Source organism: Anolis sagrei, chromosome 5 (assembly GCF_037176765.1).
Source record: "Anolis sagrei isolate rAnoSag1 chromosome 5, rAnoSag1.mat, whole genome shotgun sequence".
In the NCBI taxonomy this organism is placed as follows: Eukaryota; Metazoa; Chordata; class Lepidosauria; order Squamata; family Dactyloidae; genus Anolis; species Anolis sagrei.
Window position 1 is genome coordinate 4978070 of NC_090025.1, and position 20760 is coordinate 4998829.

The 20760-nt window shown below is 43.5% G+C and overlaps 1 protein-coding gene across 2 annotated transcripts in view; it reads left to right on the forward strand.

Moving 5' to 3' along the window:
- The window catches only part of EBF4 (EBF family member 4), a 150835-nt gene that overhangs the window by 46513 nt on the left and 83562 nt on the right, over positions 1 to 20760 (forward strand). For both annotated transcript variants that reach the window (XM_060779466.2, XM_067468492.1), the window contains exons 3-7: positions 5845 to 6001; positions 7323 to 7386; positions 9980 to 10035; positions 11581 to 11654; positions 18836 to 18904. In XM_060779466.2, the coding sequence (XP_060635449.2) occupies positions 5845 to 6001; positions 7323 to 7386; positions 9980 to 10035; positions 11581 to 11654; positions 18836 to 18904 (420 nt within the window). The remainder of the gene's footprint in view (positions 1 to 5844; positions 6002 to 7322; positions 7387 to 9979; positions 10036 to 11580; positions 11655 to 18835; positions 18905 to 20760) is intronic.

Below are 20760 nucleotides of genomic sequence, written 5' to 3' on the forward strand. Positions count from 1 at the left end.
CCCTCTGAATCTCTGTTTTCAGCCATTTAGAGACAGACAGACGAATAGGGTTGAGAGGGAGAGATATATGATTGATATGTCAGTCACAAATTGGGGAAGAAGCGGAGCAAGTTTACTTTGGGTTCTAATTCACATTTGATCCAAACCAACCAACATATATCCGAACTGCATTGAAGTTCGGACTAAAACCCAGAGTTGTTCACGCATGCTATTAATATGGGAGCACCAGGTGTGATTTTTAGGAAAAGACCTAGCTTGAAGCTGCCAGGGTTTTGTGTCATTTCATTGATTTCCTAAACGTGCCACTGCATTAAGTCGCTTTGGAGAAAAAGCAGCAACAGGGTCTTGCAGCATCTCTGCAACAACAAAAAAATAGATTTATTGCAGCAAAAGCTGTAAAGAGACTAAGCAGAGAGAGACTGGGATGGGAAAAAAGCTAGCCTTGAACTGATAGAGAGCCATAGAGCAATGCTTCAACTTGTGCCATGCCAGGGCCCCAATGACACTGCCATATAAAATCCAGATTGTCTCATTTGAACTCAATGATGTGGCAGTGTAGACTCATATAATCCAGTTCAAGGCAGATTATCTGGAATCAGATACTGGACTTTATGGCAGTGTAAATCCAGCTACAGGTAACCGACATCGATGAGGATTGGCAGAGCCTGGAACCCCAGGTTTCGGTGGTGACCAGCGGAGCATCAATAGAAGCATAATGTCTACATCAAGGGAAGCCATGCTCCCCATGCTCTATTCCGCTTTGGTTAGACCACACCTGGAATATTATGTCCAATTCTGGGCACCACAATTCAAGAGAGATGTTGACTCTAAGCTGGAATGTGTCCAGAGGAGGGCGACTAAAATGATCAAGGATCTGGAGAACAAGCCCTATGAGGAGCGGCTTAAGGAGCTGGGCATGTTTAGCCTGAAGAAGAGAAGGCTGAGAGGAGATATGATGAGAGCCATGTAGAAATATGTGAGAGGAGGGAGCAAGCTTGTTTACTGCTTCCTTGGAGATGAGGACGCAATGGAGGAATGCCTTTAAACTACAAGAGAGGAGATTCCATCTGAACATGAGGAAGAACTTCCTGACCGTGAGAGCTGTTCAGCAGTGGAACTCTCTGCCCCGGAGTGTGGTGGAGGCTCCTTCTTTGGAAGCTTTTAAACAGAGGCTGGATGGCCATCTGTCAGGGGTGATTTGAATGCAATATTCCTGCTTCTTGGCAGAATGGGGTTGGACTGGTGGCCCATGAGGTCTCTTCCAACTCTTTGTTTCTATGATTGTATGATTTCAGATGAATGCTCCGTATGATTGGAAATGCTGCCTTCTGCTCCTTGTGTGACATTAGGAACAGCAGTGGTGTCTTCGGCTCCTTCAAGGAGCTGACACCTGTCAATCATTTGCACGAATGGATTACCTTTCTGCTCCTTGGCCCTTTTCCTGGGTGCTGCACCTTCCTGGCACACCAAAAGCCTTGTTCGATCCCTCCACAGGTCGGGTGACACCTTCCTTCCCAGAGGAGCCTGATTTAATGCACTCGGATCGCAGCGTGATTTAATACAGAGAGCCCTGTTGCTATTCATAGAACCGTTCCGCTTGATTGGGTTTTGGCTTTTTAATCTGCATTGTTGTCAGGATGCTTTAGAGCATGGATGGGGGACATGCAGCCGGTGGGATACATGCGCGCCCCACAAAAAAAGCAATTTTGTGGCCTACTTTTCCCAGTTATTTGGGGGGAGAAACCCCTGTTCATAAATGCAGGATCCAGTGGTGATTTATGTAAGCAATTGCAACATTTTCCCAAAGTTGGTTGCAACTAGTAGTCACGTTCTGCTCCTTTGCAAAAGGCATCTCCTCTCCATCTAAAACAAACAGGAAAAAGGGGGAACATGGGGGGTAATTTCCTCCCACAATTGCCCCCAAGTCCATTACACTATGTAACAAAATTTGAAAACGTTTCTGTTCTTTGTTTGAAAGTGTGATTTCCTGTTTAATCGTGCGACCCTTACTTTGAAAGTAGTTATTTTACTCCAGAAATTTTGCTTTTGTGCCTGCCACCAACTAGTTTGAATTAGTTGAGACTCTATGAGAGATTCATTGAAAAACTATATCAAAATGTGCCTCAGGATGTCCTCTTCATAGACACAAAGTTTGTGCAGTTTAATAAATTTCCCCCATGTTTTTTTGTGATAGAACCAATTAGGACAGCTTGAAGCTAGGATAGGTCTAAATCAGTGTTTCTCAACCTGGGGGTCGGGACCTCTGGAGGGGTCGTGAAGGGGTGTCAGAGGGATCGCCAAAGACTATCAGGAAACACAGTATTTTCTGTTGGTCATGGGGGTCTCTGTGTGGGAAGTTTGGCCCAATTCTATCATTGTTGGGGTTCAGAACGCTCCTTGATTGTAGGTGAACTATAAATCCCAACAAGTACAACTCTCAAATCTCAAGGTCTATTTTCCCCAAACCCCACAAGTGTTCACATTTGGGCATATGGAGTATCCGTGCCAAGTTTGGTCCAGATCCATCATTGTTGGGGTCTAGAGTGCTCTCTGGATGTAGGTGAACTTCAACTCCCAAACTCAAGGTCAATGCCCACCAAACCCTTCCAGTATTTTCTGTCTGTCATGGGAGTTCTGTGTGCCAACTTTGATTCAATTCCATTGTTGGTGGGGTTCAGATTGTTCTTTGTTTACAGGTTAACTATAAATCCCAGCAACTACAACTCCCAATTGGCAAAATCAATCCCCCTGCCAACCCCACCAGTATTCAAATTTGGGCATACCGGGTATTTGTGCCAAATTTGCTCCAGTGAATGAAAATACATCCTGCAGGTCATTATTTACATGGTGATTCATAATGTTAGGTTATGGTTGGGGGTCACCACAACATGAGGAACTGTATTAAGGGGTCGCGGCATTAGGAAGGTTGAGAACCACTGAATTAGGAAATGACATTTAGAACCCAAGAACTGAAATCATAGTGTTACATAGTGTTGTTGTTTGATTGACAGTCTTCTCAACCTGGGGGTCGGGACCCCTGGAGGGGTCGCGAAGGGGTGTCAGAGGGGTCGCCCTCTGCAACAACTGGTTTCACATTTCAACATGTTATTTTCCACCTGAACAAGAATGGTCGATTTCTCCCATTGAATCCATAATTGATTTTTTTAATATTATTCAGAAATATCAAGAGTCAAATTTACCCAAAAACTTGTCATTATATAGGAAATTGGGAAACGAATTTGAATTCTGTCAAAGGCTTTCATGGCTGGGATCACTGGGTTGTTGTAGGTTTTTTCGGGCTATATGGCCATGGTCTAGAGGCATTCTCTCCTGACGTTTCGCCTGCATCTATGGCAAGCGTCCTCAGAGGTAAAATTACAACAGCATAACAACAGAGAGGAAACAAACAAGGACATCTAAACACCCCTCAATATAAGATTGCTCCAGGCTCTGCCAGGCCATCAAATGCTAATCAAGGTGGTCAGTTGAAACATTTACACCTAGCTCCAGCAGGCAAGAGTCCTTTGTCCCATCCTGGTCATTCCACAGATATATAAACCCATTTTCCTACTTCCAACAGACCTCACTACCTCTGAGGATGCTTGCCATAGATGCAGGCGAAACGTCAGGAGATAATGCCTCTAGACCATGGCCATATAGCCTGAAAAAACCCACAACAACCCAGAATTTGAATTCGCGCAAAATGATCCAGACTGTATGTTTTGATGAAACAAATCAGGGATAGAGTCAAGGTTCCACTGAAAATAAATGTTTTCTAAAAGTTTCCATGACCAAAAAACTCCGGGATCTGCTCTCCTACGGAGTATGGTAAGTACTTTTATCCCATTGGTATCCTGTCTCCAACTGGCCTCTGCTGGTTTTCCATTTGGCAACCCCAGCTGGGTACCATGGATCTGTAGACCCCAAATTGTGGGCAGATACTAGTCACAAGGAGCCTTGTGCGTGCCATCTCCTGTTCATTTTAGCTTCCTAATGTCAAATGTGGCTACTGGATCCCACTGCTATGGTCCCTGAACCTCTAAATCCTTGCCTCCGTTTAAGATAAACTCTTGCAATTTTGAATTATTTTTAACCCCCAGACACCAAGAAAATCCCTTAATCCAAAAACCCCATCCTTTCCCCAAATAAACCCTATTTATTATTATTATTATTATTATTATTATTATTATTATTATTATTATGCAATCCATTTCAAAATTATGGCAGGAAGGATCATAGAAGAAGATAGAGTTATATGGGCTTAATGCAGGGGTCCTCCAAGGTCATTTATCCGGCCCTCGCTCAACATCAACCTAAGTCTGAACGACTAGAAAGCACACAACAACAACAGCAACAATCCTATCTCATCAGCCAAAAGCAGGCCCACACTTCCCATTGAATCGCAGGTGTATTATATTTATTTTTGTGCTTGTCGGTATTTGTTGGAGTTCAGCCTGCGATTGTGTTTCAGGATTAGGGTGCTTTGGGTGTAGGAAGTGATGCCAATGAATTTCAAGATGGCAATGGTTTGGTCAATGATACTAATGTAGAGAAGGACCAGGAGACCCCTGTGCCAAGTGTAGTTTCACATGAGAATGTCCCTGAAGGGTGTGGGGATGATAGTGTACTCCCTGAATTGTTACTAGAGAGTTCCCAGGATTTAGGGCTTGAAAACAATTGGGCACCTGGCCCAGCTGCAAAACTTAATGAGCAAATAGATAGGCGAGAGGAATTAGTCAAAACAGGCAGGCCGAACAGTGCCTTCGGCATTCTGCCAGGCTCCAACAGAAAAAGATAAGGGGATCTCAAGTAAAGTGAAACCAATTCCTGAGTGCGTGGAATGTAACGAGGAGATAAAAGTTCCAAGTGTGGGAAATATAGTCAGATGAAGCATCGTTGGAATCAAGTATAGTTCTCATCCTTGTTTTATGGAAGCCTTGCTTGGAAGATTCTTGTCTAAGTATTTCTTGTTTCATGGTTTGGATTCTTGGATTGTAAGAATGTGTACTCGTGGATGTTTGAACAGGCATTTGGTTAATCAGTGCAATGAATGTGATGATTACAGGAATGGAAATATGGACGACGAATTTGGATCATGACTCTAGTGATGAGATGCATTGTGTTGTTATTGTTGTGTCAATATTGTATATTATGTTCTTATGGTTTTAAATTGTATATTGTTGACTGATTCTTATTCTTGTTGTAAACCGCGTTGAGTCGCCTGTTAGGCTGAGAAACTGCGATATACAAGTAAATAAATAAATAAATAAATACTCATGCCTTGGGTTAATGTTTCCATTTTTCCTGAATTATATTTAGAGAAGTGTAGACTTTGTTTTTATGGACGTTGATGAACTTTACCCTAGACCAGTGGTCCTCAATCAGGGGTCCCCAGATGTTTTTGGCCTACAACTCCCAGAAATCCCAGCCAGTTTACCAGCTGTTAGGATTTCTGGGAGTTGAAGGCCAAAAACATCTGGGGACCCCAGGTTGAGAAGCACTGCCCTAGACTATTTTTGCTCCTGCTTATCTTCTTACCTAATTGGATTTACCTATTTCTTTAAAGTGCTTTTTTACTTGCTGTTTTTTTTAATTATCTTCAATAAAAGGATTGTTTTCCAATCAATGGTGTGGTGTTTACAGTCAGAGGGCTTTTCCTGTCCTGGAGTGCAACGGTATTACTGAAATTAGGGTGCATCCTACAATTGAGGGCATCTTATAATTGAAGAAATACAGTAGCTGACCACTCTTGATCTAGGATCCTCCCAATTGGAGACACAACCCCATTGTAGGTCCCTTTCCCTGTTCACTAAAGATCTGGATCTTGTTTCCTTCCTTCTCCAGTGGGATAGGCCTAGCCCGGGCGCACTTTGAGAAGCAACCGCCCTCCAACCTCAGGAAGTCCAACTTCTTCCACTTCGTCCTGGCCATGTACGACCGGCACGGGCAGCCGGTGGAGATCGAGAGGACGTCCTTCATCGACTTTGTGGAGAAGGACAGGGTGAGTAGCCCCAATAATGCGAATGAAATAGAGGAAATCCCACATTTAGACCAATTTAAGGCTACTTTATAAGCCTAAGGCATGGAATCTTGGAATTCATAATGTGAATCTAGGACTCTGTAGATCAGACATGGGCAAACTTTGGCCCTCCAGGTGTTTTGGACTTCAACTTCAACAGTAGGCTGTTCGGAATTGTGGGAGTTGAAGTTCAAAACACCTGGAGGGTCAAAATTTGCCCATGCCTGCTGTAGATCATTCTTCTTCTCTGGAGTCCAAATAGCTATCCGATGTTGGGGATGTTCAAGATGGATATCCTGCACTTGATATCTCATAAGATCCCTTCTCTATCTCTTGGATTCTCGTCGATACATTACGTTGGCAGGATGTCAAGATGATGGTGATAAGGTTCATGATCATAATGTTGGGGTAAAATATGAATTAAAGAATCAGCTGATTAGTTTGGGGCCTTTTCTACACTGGCATGTTAAAATCCAGATTATCTGCTTCAAACTGGATTTTATGGCAGAGTAGACTCATATAATCCAGTTCATAGCAGATAATGTGGATTAACTGCTTTGATAATCTGGATTATATGGCAGTGTAGAAGGGGCCTCAGTGAGCCTGACCAACTTCAGTTTGACAATAGCTGACATCTCCTCATGGCTTGCATTGTTGATAATTTCTGCTAGGCTAGAAATATGATAACTGCAATATTATGTGTCCAGGACCAAAAATGAAATGCTATAGCTCTGTATTCTGCCAAACCCTGAGAAGATCATCGTAGGCCCCTTCTGCCCTGTTATAAAACCCAGCTAATCCACATTATCTGTTTTGAATTGGATTATATGTGTCTACACTGCCAGTTCCATCTGGATTTTATATGGCAGTGTAGATGGGGCTCTAACTAAACAACAAACAAGCTCTGGGTACATTCAGTGCTGCTCACATAGAGCTCAGATAAGGATATATGCATTAGATACTGTTCATTTGTTGTTGTCTGCACCACTCCATACAATACTGATACTTGGAATTAACTGTATCTCAACCAGGGCTGTGAGTAGGTTGGACCGAAAGCAGTTCTCTCTCCTTGCTTGGTTGCCTGTTTGCCTTCTTGCTCGGTTTCAAGACTCGTCCAAGCTTTGTGTCTCATATGGAAGCAACTTTATGACTGATATTTTCACATCCTACCCAACGACAACAGCAATACTAGTACTATTGCTAGGGCAATGTGTGTAGCCCACAACCATAACTGTCCCCTAGCATACAAGGCTTCAAGGGTTTCTGTTGTCATGGGTGTTCCCTTCTTTCCACCGTTCTCCAGGAGCAGGATGGAGAGAAAACCAACAACGGCATCCACTATCGGTTACAGCTGCTGTATAGTAATGGTACGTATGCTTCATCCTCGTACTAAATCAAATAGCAGAAATGGACAAGATCCTGTTTGATCTTGGGAGTTAAGTAGGGACAGTCCTGGTTAGTACTTGGGTGGGAGACTGCCAATGGATCCCAGCAGTTGTCAGCTCCATTTCAGAGGAAGGGCTAAGAAAACCCCAGAAATCCATGGGGTGACAATAAGTCAACACAAAAACAAGACTTACACACATGAACACAAGATTTGACCCTGGCCCTTTCCCTCAAAATGCCAGAAAGAAGAACCATCTCCAAGTAGCAAAGGACTACTAAGGAATACTGGGAAATGTAAAGTATTCCAAATAGGAACTGGGAAAATCAACTCTGATTATTTTTGCATAAAATAATCCCATTAGATTCATGGGATTGCAGTAAATCAACAGGCCACCTGAAGGCATATACACACAAACATCAGTGCACCAAGAATAGGAGATGAATCAGATGAACTTAATCTCTTAACGCAGGAAGGCAGAGATGACTATTACATTGCCAAGGCCCTAAAGGCATCAAATCCCATTTGGTCTTGGAGGCTAAGCAGGGTTGTCCCTGGTTAGTACTTGGACAGCATACCACCAAAGAATACCAAGTGCTATAAGCAATATTTCATTTAAAGGGAACCGCCTCTGAGGATTCCTGTCTTAAGAAAACCCAGCGTAGTTTATGGGATCACCATAAATCAACAGGTGACCTGGGCACATAATAATAATAATAATAATAATAATAATAATAATAATAATAATCTTTATTTATATCCCGCTACCATCTCCCAAGGGACTCGGTGCGGCTTACATGAGGCCGAGCCCACAATACATCAATACAAGCAATAACAACCACAATACAAAGCAAAATACAAATACTACTACAAAGCAATTAAAAATAAATCTCAAACACATATAACATAAACATTGAACAATAGCACAAAACACATTTAAAATCTATGGCTGGGCCAAATCTAATTAAAGTTAAAAAAAAATGCTGGGCATGAACAAGATAGAGGAGGTGAGGCATTAGTGGAAACATACAAGCAATCCTAAATCAGTATAAAGTGCTTTTAGAGGACATAATGCTATGGGATCATTATTCTGGGAAGGCACACTGGAACAACCACGTTTTCAAGCTCCTCCTAAAGACGGCCAAAGTTAGGGCATGCCTGATGTCCTTAGGAAGTGAGTTCCAGAGTCGAGGGGCCACCACCGAGAAGGCCCTCTCTCTCGTCCCCACCAATCACGCTTGCGATGCAGGTGGGAGCGCGAGTAGGGCCATATATACACACACTATATTAAAATTGGATCAGAAGGAAAACCCTACATGCCTGTACTGAAAACACTTGGACAAACTTCACAGTCATCCTGCTGTGGTAATTCCAGGTCCCTCCCCAGATCTCTGATCTGACCTCAGGATGAAGTTATTTGCAATATTTAATTTATTCATCAACTGGAAGCTTCTCAGACTTTCTTTTGGTAGGGATGGAGGATGAGGGAAGCAATGCCAGATAAAGCAGTGTAAAACCAGTGTATGTCTATAGTGCAGATATCCCCAACATACTAAGTTTGTATTGCATTGACATTATTACACCATGTATTTTATTATATGTATTTGGTGGTGGTGGTGTGTAAATGTATGTATTTTATGGTCATGTGTTTTAACTGTGTTGTGCCCCACCTCGAGCCATGAGAAGAGGTGGGTAACAAATAATAATAATGGCTGTTGTTGTTGTTGTTGTTGTTGTTGTTGTTACCACCATCATCTATATAAATAAAAATGTAATGTTCATTTGCGGGATTAGCGTAACTCAAAAACCACTGGACGAATTGACACCAAATTTGGACACAAGGCACCTAACAACCCAATGTCTGTCCTTCACTCAAAAAAAATTGATTTTGTCATTTGCGAGTTCAAGTTGCTGGGATTTATGGTCACCTAGAATCAAAGAGCATTCTGAACCCCACCAACAATGGAATTGAACCAAACTTGGCACACAGTTCTCCCATGACCAACAGAAAATACTGAAAGGGTTTGGTGGACAGTGTCCTTTGGTTTTGGAGTTGTAGTTCACCTACATCCAGAGAGCACTGTGGACTCAAACAATGATGGATCTGGACCAAACTCTACATGAATACTCAATATGCCCAAATGTGAACACTGGTGGAGTTTGGGGAAAATAGAATCTTGACATTTGGGAGTTGTAGTTGCCGGGATTTATAGTTCGCCTACAATCACAGAGCATTCTGAACCCCACCAACGATAGAATTGGGCCAAACCTCCCACAAAGAACCCCCCTGACCACCACAGTGGGCCACAGCAACGTATGGCAGGGGACAGCTAGTCATAAATAATAATAATAATAATAATAATAATTATTATTATTATTATTATTACCACCACCATCACCAACAACAGCAGAGAAAGGGGTGCCTATTGGTAGTTCCCCTTCTGTTCTTGCAGTCTCTTCTTCTGTCTTGGACATGCAGGGAGTTGTAGTTCTCCAAAGAGCAACTCCCCCAAGTTTGTTGCTCTTGCAATTCAAAACATCTCTGTGTTCCTTCCCCCTTTTTTGTTTCTCCGCAGGGCTTCGGACGGAGCAAGACCTTTATGTCCGGCTGATTGATTCCATGTCCAAGCAGGTGATGCTGTCTGGTCCTTAGAGGGATGGGATGGGATGGGATGGGATGGGGAGCATTTTTGCTGGCTTGGTCAGACTGGGGAGGCAAGGAAGTATTTTCCCCAAATACTGTACTTTGGAGGAGCTACAATTGCTTGGTGATGACATATTTTTTCAGCTGCTTACAGAGCAGCAGCGGAGGCAATAGTAAATTCACTGGGTTGTTGTAGGCTTTTTCAAGCTATATGGGCATGATCTAGAGGCATTCTCTCCTGACGTTTCGCCTGCATCTATCGCAAGCATCCTCACTGAGGATGCTTGCGATAGATGCAGGCGAAACGTCAGGAGAGAATGCCTCTAGACCATGGCCATATAGCCCGAAAAAACCTACAACAACCCAAAGCTTGGAATAGTTTTTTTTGGAAGGACTATGTGTCCCAGAATCCTGCAGCTAGCATGGGTACATCTATATTATAGACTTCATACAGTTTGATACCATTTTAACTGCTATCAAGTGTGTTCTGGTTTGGGGAGGCATCAGTATTCTTTGGCAGAGAAGGCTCAGGACTTTGTAAAACTACAGCACCCAGGATTCCATAGCATTGAACCACAGCTATTAAAGTGCTGCCAAACTGCATTCATTCCACAGTGTAGATGCACCCTGAGTCTCCTGAAACTTAACTTTTCCCAACTCTGGTTTGGTTCGCTTCCAGCCTCATTCTCTGGAGAGAGAACCCCGAGAGAAGCAGCTCCTCTCCTACAAATAATAGGAAAATGCTTCATTAAGCTTCACCCTCATTAATCAACACCATTAAACGAGGAAGTGGGCTCTTTGTCGGAGGTGTTGTTGTGGATGACACGGGTGGCCTCTTCCATTTAGCACCAACTTTTCACTTATGGTGCATCTACATTGACTGTAGAAGTATTGCAGTTTGGTGTCACTTTAACTGCCAAGCTTCAATAATATGAAACCATTTAGTTGTAGTTCTACAAGGACAGTGAGAAGATCCAACCAGTCCGTACTTCAAGAAATAAAGCCTGACTGCTCATTGGAGGGAAGAATAGTAGAGGCCAAGATGAAGTATTTTGGCCACATCATGAGAAGAAAGGAAAGCTTAGAGAAGGGAATGATGCTGGGGAAAATGGAAGGCAAAAGGAAGAGGGGCCGACCAAGGGCAAGGTGGATGGATGGCATCCTTGAAGTGACTGGACTGACCTTGAAGGAGCTGGGGGTGGTGACGACCGACAGGGAGCTCTGGCGTGGACTGGTCCATGAAGTCACAAAGAGTCGTAAACAACTGAATGAATGAACAACAACTACAAGGTCTTTTGCCTTCTCTGCCAAAGAGTGAAAACTACACCTCCCAGGATTTCATAGCCCTGAGCCAAAACAGTCCAAAACAGTCCAAGTGATGTCAAATTGCATTCATTCATAATTCTAATGAATTTCCATTTAACTTCTTGTTTAGGAAGAAGGCATCTCCTCTTTTTGAAAGTAGTTGAGGACTTGGTTTATAAATGTTGCACCTAACCTCAAATCTCCTCTTTCCTTCTTTTCTGTTTTCAGGCCATTATCTACGAAGGGCAAGACAAGAACCCAGAGATGTGCCGCGTGTTGTTGACACATGAGATCATGTGCAGGTGAGCCTTCTTCTCTTCCTCTTTTATCCTCTTTATCTTTCATTGAGCCTCTTTGGAACATTGCCCAGAACTGGACACAACATTCCAGGTGTGGTCTAACCAAAGCAGAATAGAGGGGTAGCATTACTTCCCTAGATCTAGACACTATGCTCCTATTTACGCAGGCCAAAATCCCATTGGCTTTTTTTGCCGCCAAATCACATTGTTGGCTCATGTTTAACTTGTTGTCCACGAGGACTCCAAGATCTTTTTCACACGTACTGCTCTCGAGCCAGGCATTGTCCCCCATTTTGTATCTTTGCATTTCGTTTTTTCTGCCAAAGTGGAGTATCTTGCATTTGTCACTGTTGAACTTCATTTTGTTAGTTTTGGCCCATCTCTCTAATCTGTCCAGATCGTTTTGAATTCTGCTCCTGTCCTCTGGACTAGGAGCATAGTGTCTAGATCTAGGGAAGTCATGCTCCCCATGCTCTATTCTGCTTTTGTTAGCCCACATCTGGAATCACATTGTGTCCAATTCTGGGCATCACAATTCAAGAGAGATATTGACAAGCTGGAATGTGTCCAGAGGAGGGCGACTCAAATGATCAAGGGTCTGGAGAACAAGCCCTATGAGGAGCGGCTTAAGGATCTGGGCATGTTTAGCCTGAAGAAGAGAAGGCTGAGAGGAGATATGATAGCCATGTATAAATATGTGAGAGGAAGCCACAGGGAGGAGGGAGCAAGCTTGTTTTCTGCTTCCTTGGAGACTAGGACGCAATGGAACAATGGCTTCAAACTACAAGAGAGGAGATTCCATCTGAACACGAGGAAGAACTTCCAGACTGTGAGAGCCATTCAGCAGTGGAACTCTCTGCCCTGGAGTGTGGTGGAGGCTCCTTCTTTGGAAGCTTTTAAACAGAGGCTGGATGGCCATCTGTCAGGGGTGATTGGAATGAAATATTCCGGCTTCTTGGCAGAATGGGGTTCGACTGGATGTCCCAGGAGGTCTCTTCCAACTCTTTGATTCTATGTAGAAGCCCATTGGATGAGTGGATAAGTCAGTCTCTCTCTCTCTCTCTCTCTCTTGACTGCATCTTCTCTGAGCAAATCTTACACAGAAAACCCCACAATAGGTTTGGTTTAGGGTGGACATAAGTAAGAATGCTTGGACGGTACACAACGATATACTACAATATGTATGGTTTTGGAGCAATTGATTCAATTTGCAGGAAAAGTGAGTTCATCTTATTATTAGGAAGAACTTCTTGACAGTAAGGGGAATTCGACAGTGGAATATGCATCTGCCTGGGAGTCTGGTGGCATCTCCTTCTCTGGAGGTCTTTAAGCAGAGGCTTGGATTGTGGGGATGGCTTGGATTGTGTCTTCCTGCCTGGTAGGAAAACGTTGGACTGGATGGTCCTTGGGGCTCTCCTCCAACTAGGATTCTATGATAACCATCACATTCTTGGCTTGGTGAACCAAAGACTTGGGTTGGTTTGTTGAACTGGAGGTTGCGGAGTCTTCCCTTCAGTCTCCTCCAGATCCCTGGTGCCCCATTAACGCCTGCCTTGTTTACCATCTTGGTGTTTGTGCCAATTAACCCGTCAGCCTCAGAGCCAACTTCCATGGCTAATTGATCTCCAGGAACCTGGCTAACGATCCTGGGGGCTCGGGGAATAGAGGGCCAGGTTTGGAGGGTTGTGTTCCTCCCCGGCTCCCATGCCCTTTGCTTTTGTTTATGCGAGTGAGTCCCCCTTTGGGAGAGGGCTGAGTTTAGAGCTCACGGTTGTTTATCCGATTACTTATTAATTATATTTTAACATAAGCGTTGGCACCTGGGAGAGGGATGAAAAGTTGAAGTTGCAGAGAGGTCTCAGGCGGAGATGCTGTCATGGGGAAGAAGGAGGAAACAGGATTCTCGGGTTCTTTTTTTACCTGCAGCTGTGATAACGTCACAGCAACCCAAAGCAAAAGTCCCAAATCTTGGGGGATCTGTCTTGAGAAAAGATGTGCACATGTCATAGAATCCTAGAATCCAAGAGTTGGAAGAGACCTCCTGGGCCATCCAGTCCAACCCCCTTCCAAGAAGCAGGAATATTGCATTCAAATCACCCCTGACAGATGGCCATCCAGCCTGTGTTTCAAAACTTCCAAAGAAGAAGCCTCCACCACACTCCGGGGCAGAGAGTTCCACTGCTGAACAGCTCTCACAGTCAGGAAGTTCTTCCTCATGTTCAGATGGAATCTCCTTTCTTGTAGTTTGAAGCCATTGTTCCGCATCCTAGTCTCCAGGGAAGCAGAAAACAAGCTTGCTCCCTCCTCCTCCCTGTGGCTTCTTCTCACATATTTATACATGGCTATCATATCTCCTCTCAGACTTCTCTCTAAACATGTATGTGTTTATTCTCCATTTACTGGCCTGGTATAATTATTTTTATTAATATTCAAATGGCAAACTGCAACTTGCAGTAGATGTTCAGTGCATCATGCTTGACACCATCCTGTGCCATAATAATAATAATAATAATAATAATAATAATAATAATAATTTATAATATTTATTTATTTATCGTGTCAGGGGCAACCAGACAATTGTATTACATTTCTAACAGAATAAAACAAACAAACAGACAAAACACAAAGTTTGCAAGTTTGGTAGTTGATTAAATGTCCTTTGTCCAGTATCTGGCCCCTTGGAGTGCCTCTGGTGTTGCCGCAAGAAGGTCCTCCATCATGCATGTGGCAGGGCTCAGGTTGCATTGCAACAAGTGGTCAGTGGTTGACTCTTCTCCGCACTTGCATGTTGAGGATTCCACTTTGTGGCCCCATTTCTTAAGGTTGGCTCTGCATCTCGTGGTGCCAGAGCGCAGCCTGTTCAGCGCCTTCCAAGTCGCCCAGTCCTCTGTGTGCCCAGGGGAGAGTCTCTCATCTGGTATCACCCACGGATTGAGGTAGTTGGTTTGGGCCTGCCACTTGTGGACTCTCGCTTGCTGAGGTGTTCCAGCAAGTGTCTCTGTAGATCTTAGGAAACTATTTCTTGATTTAAGTTGTTGACATGCTGGCTGATACCCAAACAAGGGATGAGCTGGAGATGTCACTGCCTTGGTCCTTTCACTATTGGCTGCAACTTCCCGGCGGATGTCAGGTGGTGCAATACTGGCTAAACAGTGTAATTTCTCCAGTGGGGTAGGGCGCAGACACCCCGTGATAATGCAGCATGTCTCATTAAGAGCCACATCCACTGTTTTAGCATGGTGAGATGTGTTCCACACTGGGCATGCAGACTCAACAGCAGAGTAGCACAGCACAAGGGCAGATGTCTTCACTGTGTCTGATTGTGATCCCCAGGTTGTGCCAGTCAGCTTTTGTATGATATTGCTTCTAGCACCCACTAATTTATAATAATATATAAATATAATAATGCCATCAAAGCCAGAATTGAAAATCGACGACAGATCCCAAATGTTGATTCTGCAAGGAAGCAGGCAAAACAATAGATCCCATCCTTAGCTGCTGTAAGAAGATTGAGCAGACAGACTACAAGCAGAGGCACAACACCCTTGCTCAGATGATTCATTGGTACTTGTGCCACAAAGGTCACCTTCCTGCGACAAAGAACTGGTGGGATCACAAGCCGGAAAAAGTTGCAGAAAATGAACACGTCAAACTCCTCTGGGACTTCCGGATTCAGACAGACAGAGTTTTGGAGCACAATACTCCTGACCTCACGATCGTGTTAAAAAAAAGTATGGATTGTCGATGTTGCAATCCCAGGTTACAGCAGGATTGAAGAGAAACCATTGGTAAAGCTGACACGATATGAGGATTTAAAGATCGAACTGCAAAGACTCTGGCACAAGCCAGTCAAGGTGGTCCCAGTGGTGATCGGCACCCTGGGTGCAGTGCCTAAAGACCTTGGCCTGCACTTAAACACAATCGGCGCTGACAAAATTACCATCTGCCACCTGCAAAAGAACACCTTACTGGGATATGCACGCATTATTTGCTGATACATCACACAGTCCTAGACACTTGGGAAGGGTCTGATGTGTGATCCAATACAACAGCCAGCAGAGTGACCTTGTCTGCTGTGGACTCATCTTGTTGTATAATAATAATAATAATAATAATAATAATAATAATAATAATACCAACAGCCAGCAGAGTGATCTTGTCTGCTGTGGACTCATCTTTTTGTGTTTCAAATAATAATAACTTTTAATAATAATAATAATAATAATAATAATAATAATTTTATTTTTATACCCTGCCAACCATGTCTCCAAGGGGACTTGGCCAGCTTACAAGGGACAAGCCCAAAAATTACAAATAAAACACAAACAATTAAAAACATCAGATAAAATATAAAAGCAATCACAATCATAAGCAACATCGAAACAATATGGCTGAAAAAAAGAACATAGCTGCAATTCAGGCTCATTGAGTGCAATGCATCCTGAAGAGAGTGCAAGGAAAGTGCAATAGTCAAGAAGGTCTCAAATTGGATTTCAACAGGGCGAAATGTAAGGTACCACACTAAGGCTGGATCTACACTGTCATATAATCCAGATTATCTGCTTTGAACCATCTGTCAGGGGTGATCTGAATGCAATATTCCTGCTTCTTGGCAGAATGGGGTTGGACTGGATGGCCCATGAGGTCTCTTCCAACTCTTTGATTCTATGATTCTATGTGTGAGTGTAGACCAGGCATGGGCAAACTTTGGCCCTCCAGGTGTTTTGGACTTCAACTCCCACAATTCCAGACCTTAGGGCTCTTTCCTTTTTCCCTTCAGCAGCTTAAGCCAGGAATTGTGGGAGTTGAAGTCCAAAACACCTGGAGGGCCAAAGTTTGACCATGCCTAGTCTACACTGCCATATAATCCAGATTATCTGCTTTGAACTCAACTATATGGGAGTGTAGACCAGGCATGGGCAAACTTGGCGCCTCCAGGTGTTTTGGACTTCAACTCCCACAATTCCTGACCTTAGGGCTCTTTCCTTTTCCCCTACAGCGGCTTAAGACAGGAATTGTGGGAGTTGAAGTCCAAAACACCTGGAGGGCCGATGCCTGCTGTAGACTCACATAATCCAGTTCCAAATAGATCATGTGGATTATCTGCTTTGATAATCTGGATTTTATGGCAGTGTAGAAAGAGCCTTACATAATCCAGTTCAAAGCAGGTAATGTGGATGATGTATTGTCGAAGACTTTCATGGCTGGAATCACTGGGTTGTAGGTTTTTCGGACTATATCGCCATGTTGCAGAAGCATTCTCTCCTGACGTTTCGCCTGCATCTATGGCAAGCATCCTCAGAGGTTGTGAGGACTGTTGGAACTAGAATGCTTGCCATATATGCAGGTGAAATGTCAGGAGAGAATGCCTCCAGAACATGGCCATATAGCCCGAAAAAACCTACACCAACCCAGTGGATTATTTTGTCTGATAATCTGGATTATATGGCAGTGTAGGAGGGCCCATATACAGAGGGAAGACCTATTCCCACATGCAGAACTGTCCCTTGATGTTCCTACATTTGTGCATTATATGCCTGGATCAACTTTAGTGTGAATATGGGGAAAGTTCATTTTGGGGAGGAGAAGGGAATGCGCCTCTTTGTGCATGAGAGTGTGTTCATTGGAAAGAATAGAATGACTCCATGCAGTATTTGGGGGGAAAGCCCACTGAGGACCGTGATTTCACTAGAACTTCCCTGAGCCAAAAACCCTGGGTTGAAATGCCTCCTTCTGAGCTGTTTCTGAGGAATTTAGGTGGGGCGGATATTCTCTCCAACAATCAGATCCAGTTTTAATATCAAGAGGCCTTTGTGGGGGTTTGCTATATTTTGAAGGAATTCTCTTGCCGAAGTGGATGTTTTCAACAATTAAAATTGTTTGCTTAGCAACAAAACATGTAGATCTTCCAAACAGTTCTCGCCAGCAGAGTCAATGGTGAGGGATGATGGAAATTATAGTAAAAAAACTATGTGGAGGGCAATATAGAATAATAGAATCAAAGAGTTGGAAGAGACCTCATGGGCCATCCAGTCCAACCCCATTCTGCTAAGAAGCAGGAATATTGCATTCAAAGCACCCCTGAAAGATGGCCATCCAGCCTCTGTTTAAAAGCTTCCAAAGAAGGAGCCTCCACCACACTCCGGGGCAGAGAGTTCCACTGCTGAACGGCTCTCACAATCAGGAAGTTCTTCCTCCTGACTGTGAGAGCCGTTCAGCAGTGGAACTCTCTGATTCCAGATACTCTGCTGTTCTTATCTGGAATTAATCTAGAGCAGATGGATTGGCGATGATGGTGGTGGTGGTAGTGGTGGTGGTGGATTGTCAGTGTATGGATCGTCAATGTAACCTATTCCAGTTGCTTCTCGTCAATCCTGCTGTTAACTTATTATTATGTTTCTTCTTATGTTTGTTTATACCCTGCTTTTTCTCTCCACTCAAAGCCATGGCAGTTAATGTGGTGTTAAACTACATTAATCCCCCAGTGTAGATGCACCCTAAAGTCACTGTACAGATATTTTCAAACTGTATTTTTTCCCATCTGTTGTGTGATCAATTTGCAGTGTTTCTCAACCTGGGGGTCGGGACCCTCAGAGGGGTCGTGAGGGGGTGTCACAGGGGTCACCAAAGACCGTCAGAAAACATAGTATTTTCTATTAGTCATGGGGGTTCTGTGTGGGAAGTTTGTCCCAATTCTATCGTTGGTGATGTTCAGAATGCTCTTTGATTTAAGTGAATTATAAATCCCTGCAACTACAACTCCCAAATGTTAAGGTCTATTTTTCCCAAACTCCACCAGTGTTCATATTTGGGCATATAGAGTATCTGTACCAAGTTTGGTCCAGATCCATCATTGTTTGAGTCCACTGTGCTCTCTGGACGTAGGTGAACTACAACTCCCAAACTCAAAGTCTATATCCACCAAACCTTTCCAGTATTTTCTGTTGGTCGTGGGAGAACTGTGTGCCAAGTTTGTGGCAGTTAGTGTGGGGAGACACCAGCGGTTTTCAGCAGTGAGGGCAAAAGACCTTGCAAAACTAGAACTCCCAGGGTGCCATAGCATTGAGCCATGGCAGTTAATGTGGTGTCAAACTGCATCCATTCTGCTGTGTCGTTGATTCTGGGGCCAGATTTGGGTCAGAAGATTGTGTCCATTCCTGATTTCCCTCTTTTTGTCCTTCCAGCCGCTGTTGTGATAAGAAAAGTTGCGGGAACCGCAACGAAACGCCTTCCGACCCGGTCATCATTGACAGGTAAGAAAGACCCTGTTGGCAACAGCAACCTTCTTCAAGCCTCCACTAGTTATTTGTTATGTATATAATTCAGATTGCTTTATGTATTGTCTATGTGTGTATTGGTATGCAGTGTCCCTTAATTCTATGCTGTGGGAGGGGCTGCAGACCCCATGACCAGATCTGGGACTGTTCAGGACTCAGATTCCATTTTAGAAACAGTATGCTTTCAGACTCCAGTCGAAACAGAAGGCTTTAGAGAACTGACTTCATAAGACTCGATTAAATACTCAGACCAGAGAGATGCTTTAGATTAGGGACTGTTGATTATGAGAAAGATGCCCTGTGCTATCTGCACAGAGAAACTACTTCCAATCCTATCTGTAACTGGATCGAAATGCAATGTACCTGCATGTTGAATACATGAAGTTTGTGAGTAAACCAACTATGTTATTTTTATTTTGGTCTCTTGAGAGCATGATTTCAACCAAGATGTTTTAAGAGAGAGTAGATGTATATGGGTTAAACCGCTGAGCTGCTGAACTTGCTGACTGAAAGATTGGCGGTTCGAATCTGGGGAGCGGGGTGAGCTCCCGCTGTTAGACCCAGCTTCTGCCAACCTAGCAGTTCGAAAACATGCAAATGTGAGTAGATCAATAGGTATTATTTATTTATTTATTTATTTATTTAGGTAAAGGTAGAGATTGTCCCCTGACATGAAGTCCAGTCACGTCTGACTCTGGGGTGTGGTGCTCATCTCCATTTCTGAGCCAAAGAGCCGGCGTTGTCCATAGACACCTCCAAGGTCTTGTGGCCAACATGACTGCATGGAGCGCTGTTACCTCCCCACCGGAGCAGTACCTATTGATTTACTCACATTCGCATGTTTTCAAACTGCTAGGTTGGCAGAAGCTGGGGCTGTCAGCGGAAGCTCACTCCGCTCCCCAGAATTGAACCTGCGACCTTTTGATCAACAAGCTCAGCGCTTTAACCCACTGCGCCACCGGGGCTCCTCATTTATTTAATTATAGTATTTTTATTCCACCCTTCTCACCCTGCAAGGCGGATCACAGTGCACATATACATGGCAAACATTCAATGCCATAGACACACAACATATGTAGACAGACACATAGAGGCTATTTAACTTTCCAGCTTCATGAGAGTATGTTCAAATTCCAACCACTAGGGGAGCTGTCACTTCACCATCCACTTGTGACACCGATGGAGTACTTCCTCATTCTTTTGCACACTTCTGGAATTTTTTACGGCATCGTAAATTAGTTAAATTAGCCTCCTCACATAAGCAGTACCAAAATTTCCTACTTGACAGATGCAACTGTCTTTTTGGAGCCCCTGGTGGCTCAGTGGGTTAAACCCCTGTGGCAGCAGGACTATAATTCCCAGCAACTATAACTCCCAAATGACAATATATATATTTTTTTTTTAGTGATGGTCGCTCCTTGGGTTAGTAGGTGTCTTGTGGCCAAACTTGGTGTCAATTCGTCCAGTAGTTTTTGAGTTATATTAATCCCACAAATGAACATTACATTTTTATTTATATAGATAGAACTGGTAATGCTGAATATAACAATGGAAATGGTGGGCCTGATTCGGCCTGTGGGCCTTGAGTTTGACACATGCGCCTTAGTACATTGACTGCATGGGTTCGAACGATGGCTTGGTGGCAATTGTCTGCTGTCGTCTTATTGTGAAAAGTAGACCTCGCTCCTATCTTATTTATTTATTTATTTGTTTGTTTATTTACTTTGCTTATATACCGCTGTATCTCAAGCCCGAAGGCGACTCACAGCGGTTCACAAACAGTAAAAACAGTAAAAACAGCAGTAGTTCCATACAACATATAACAATTGACT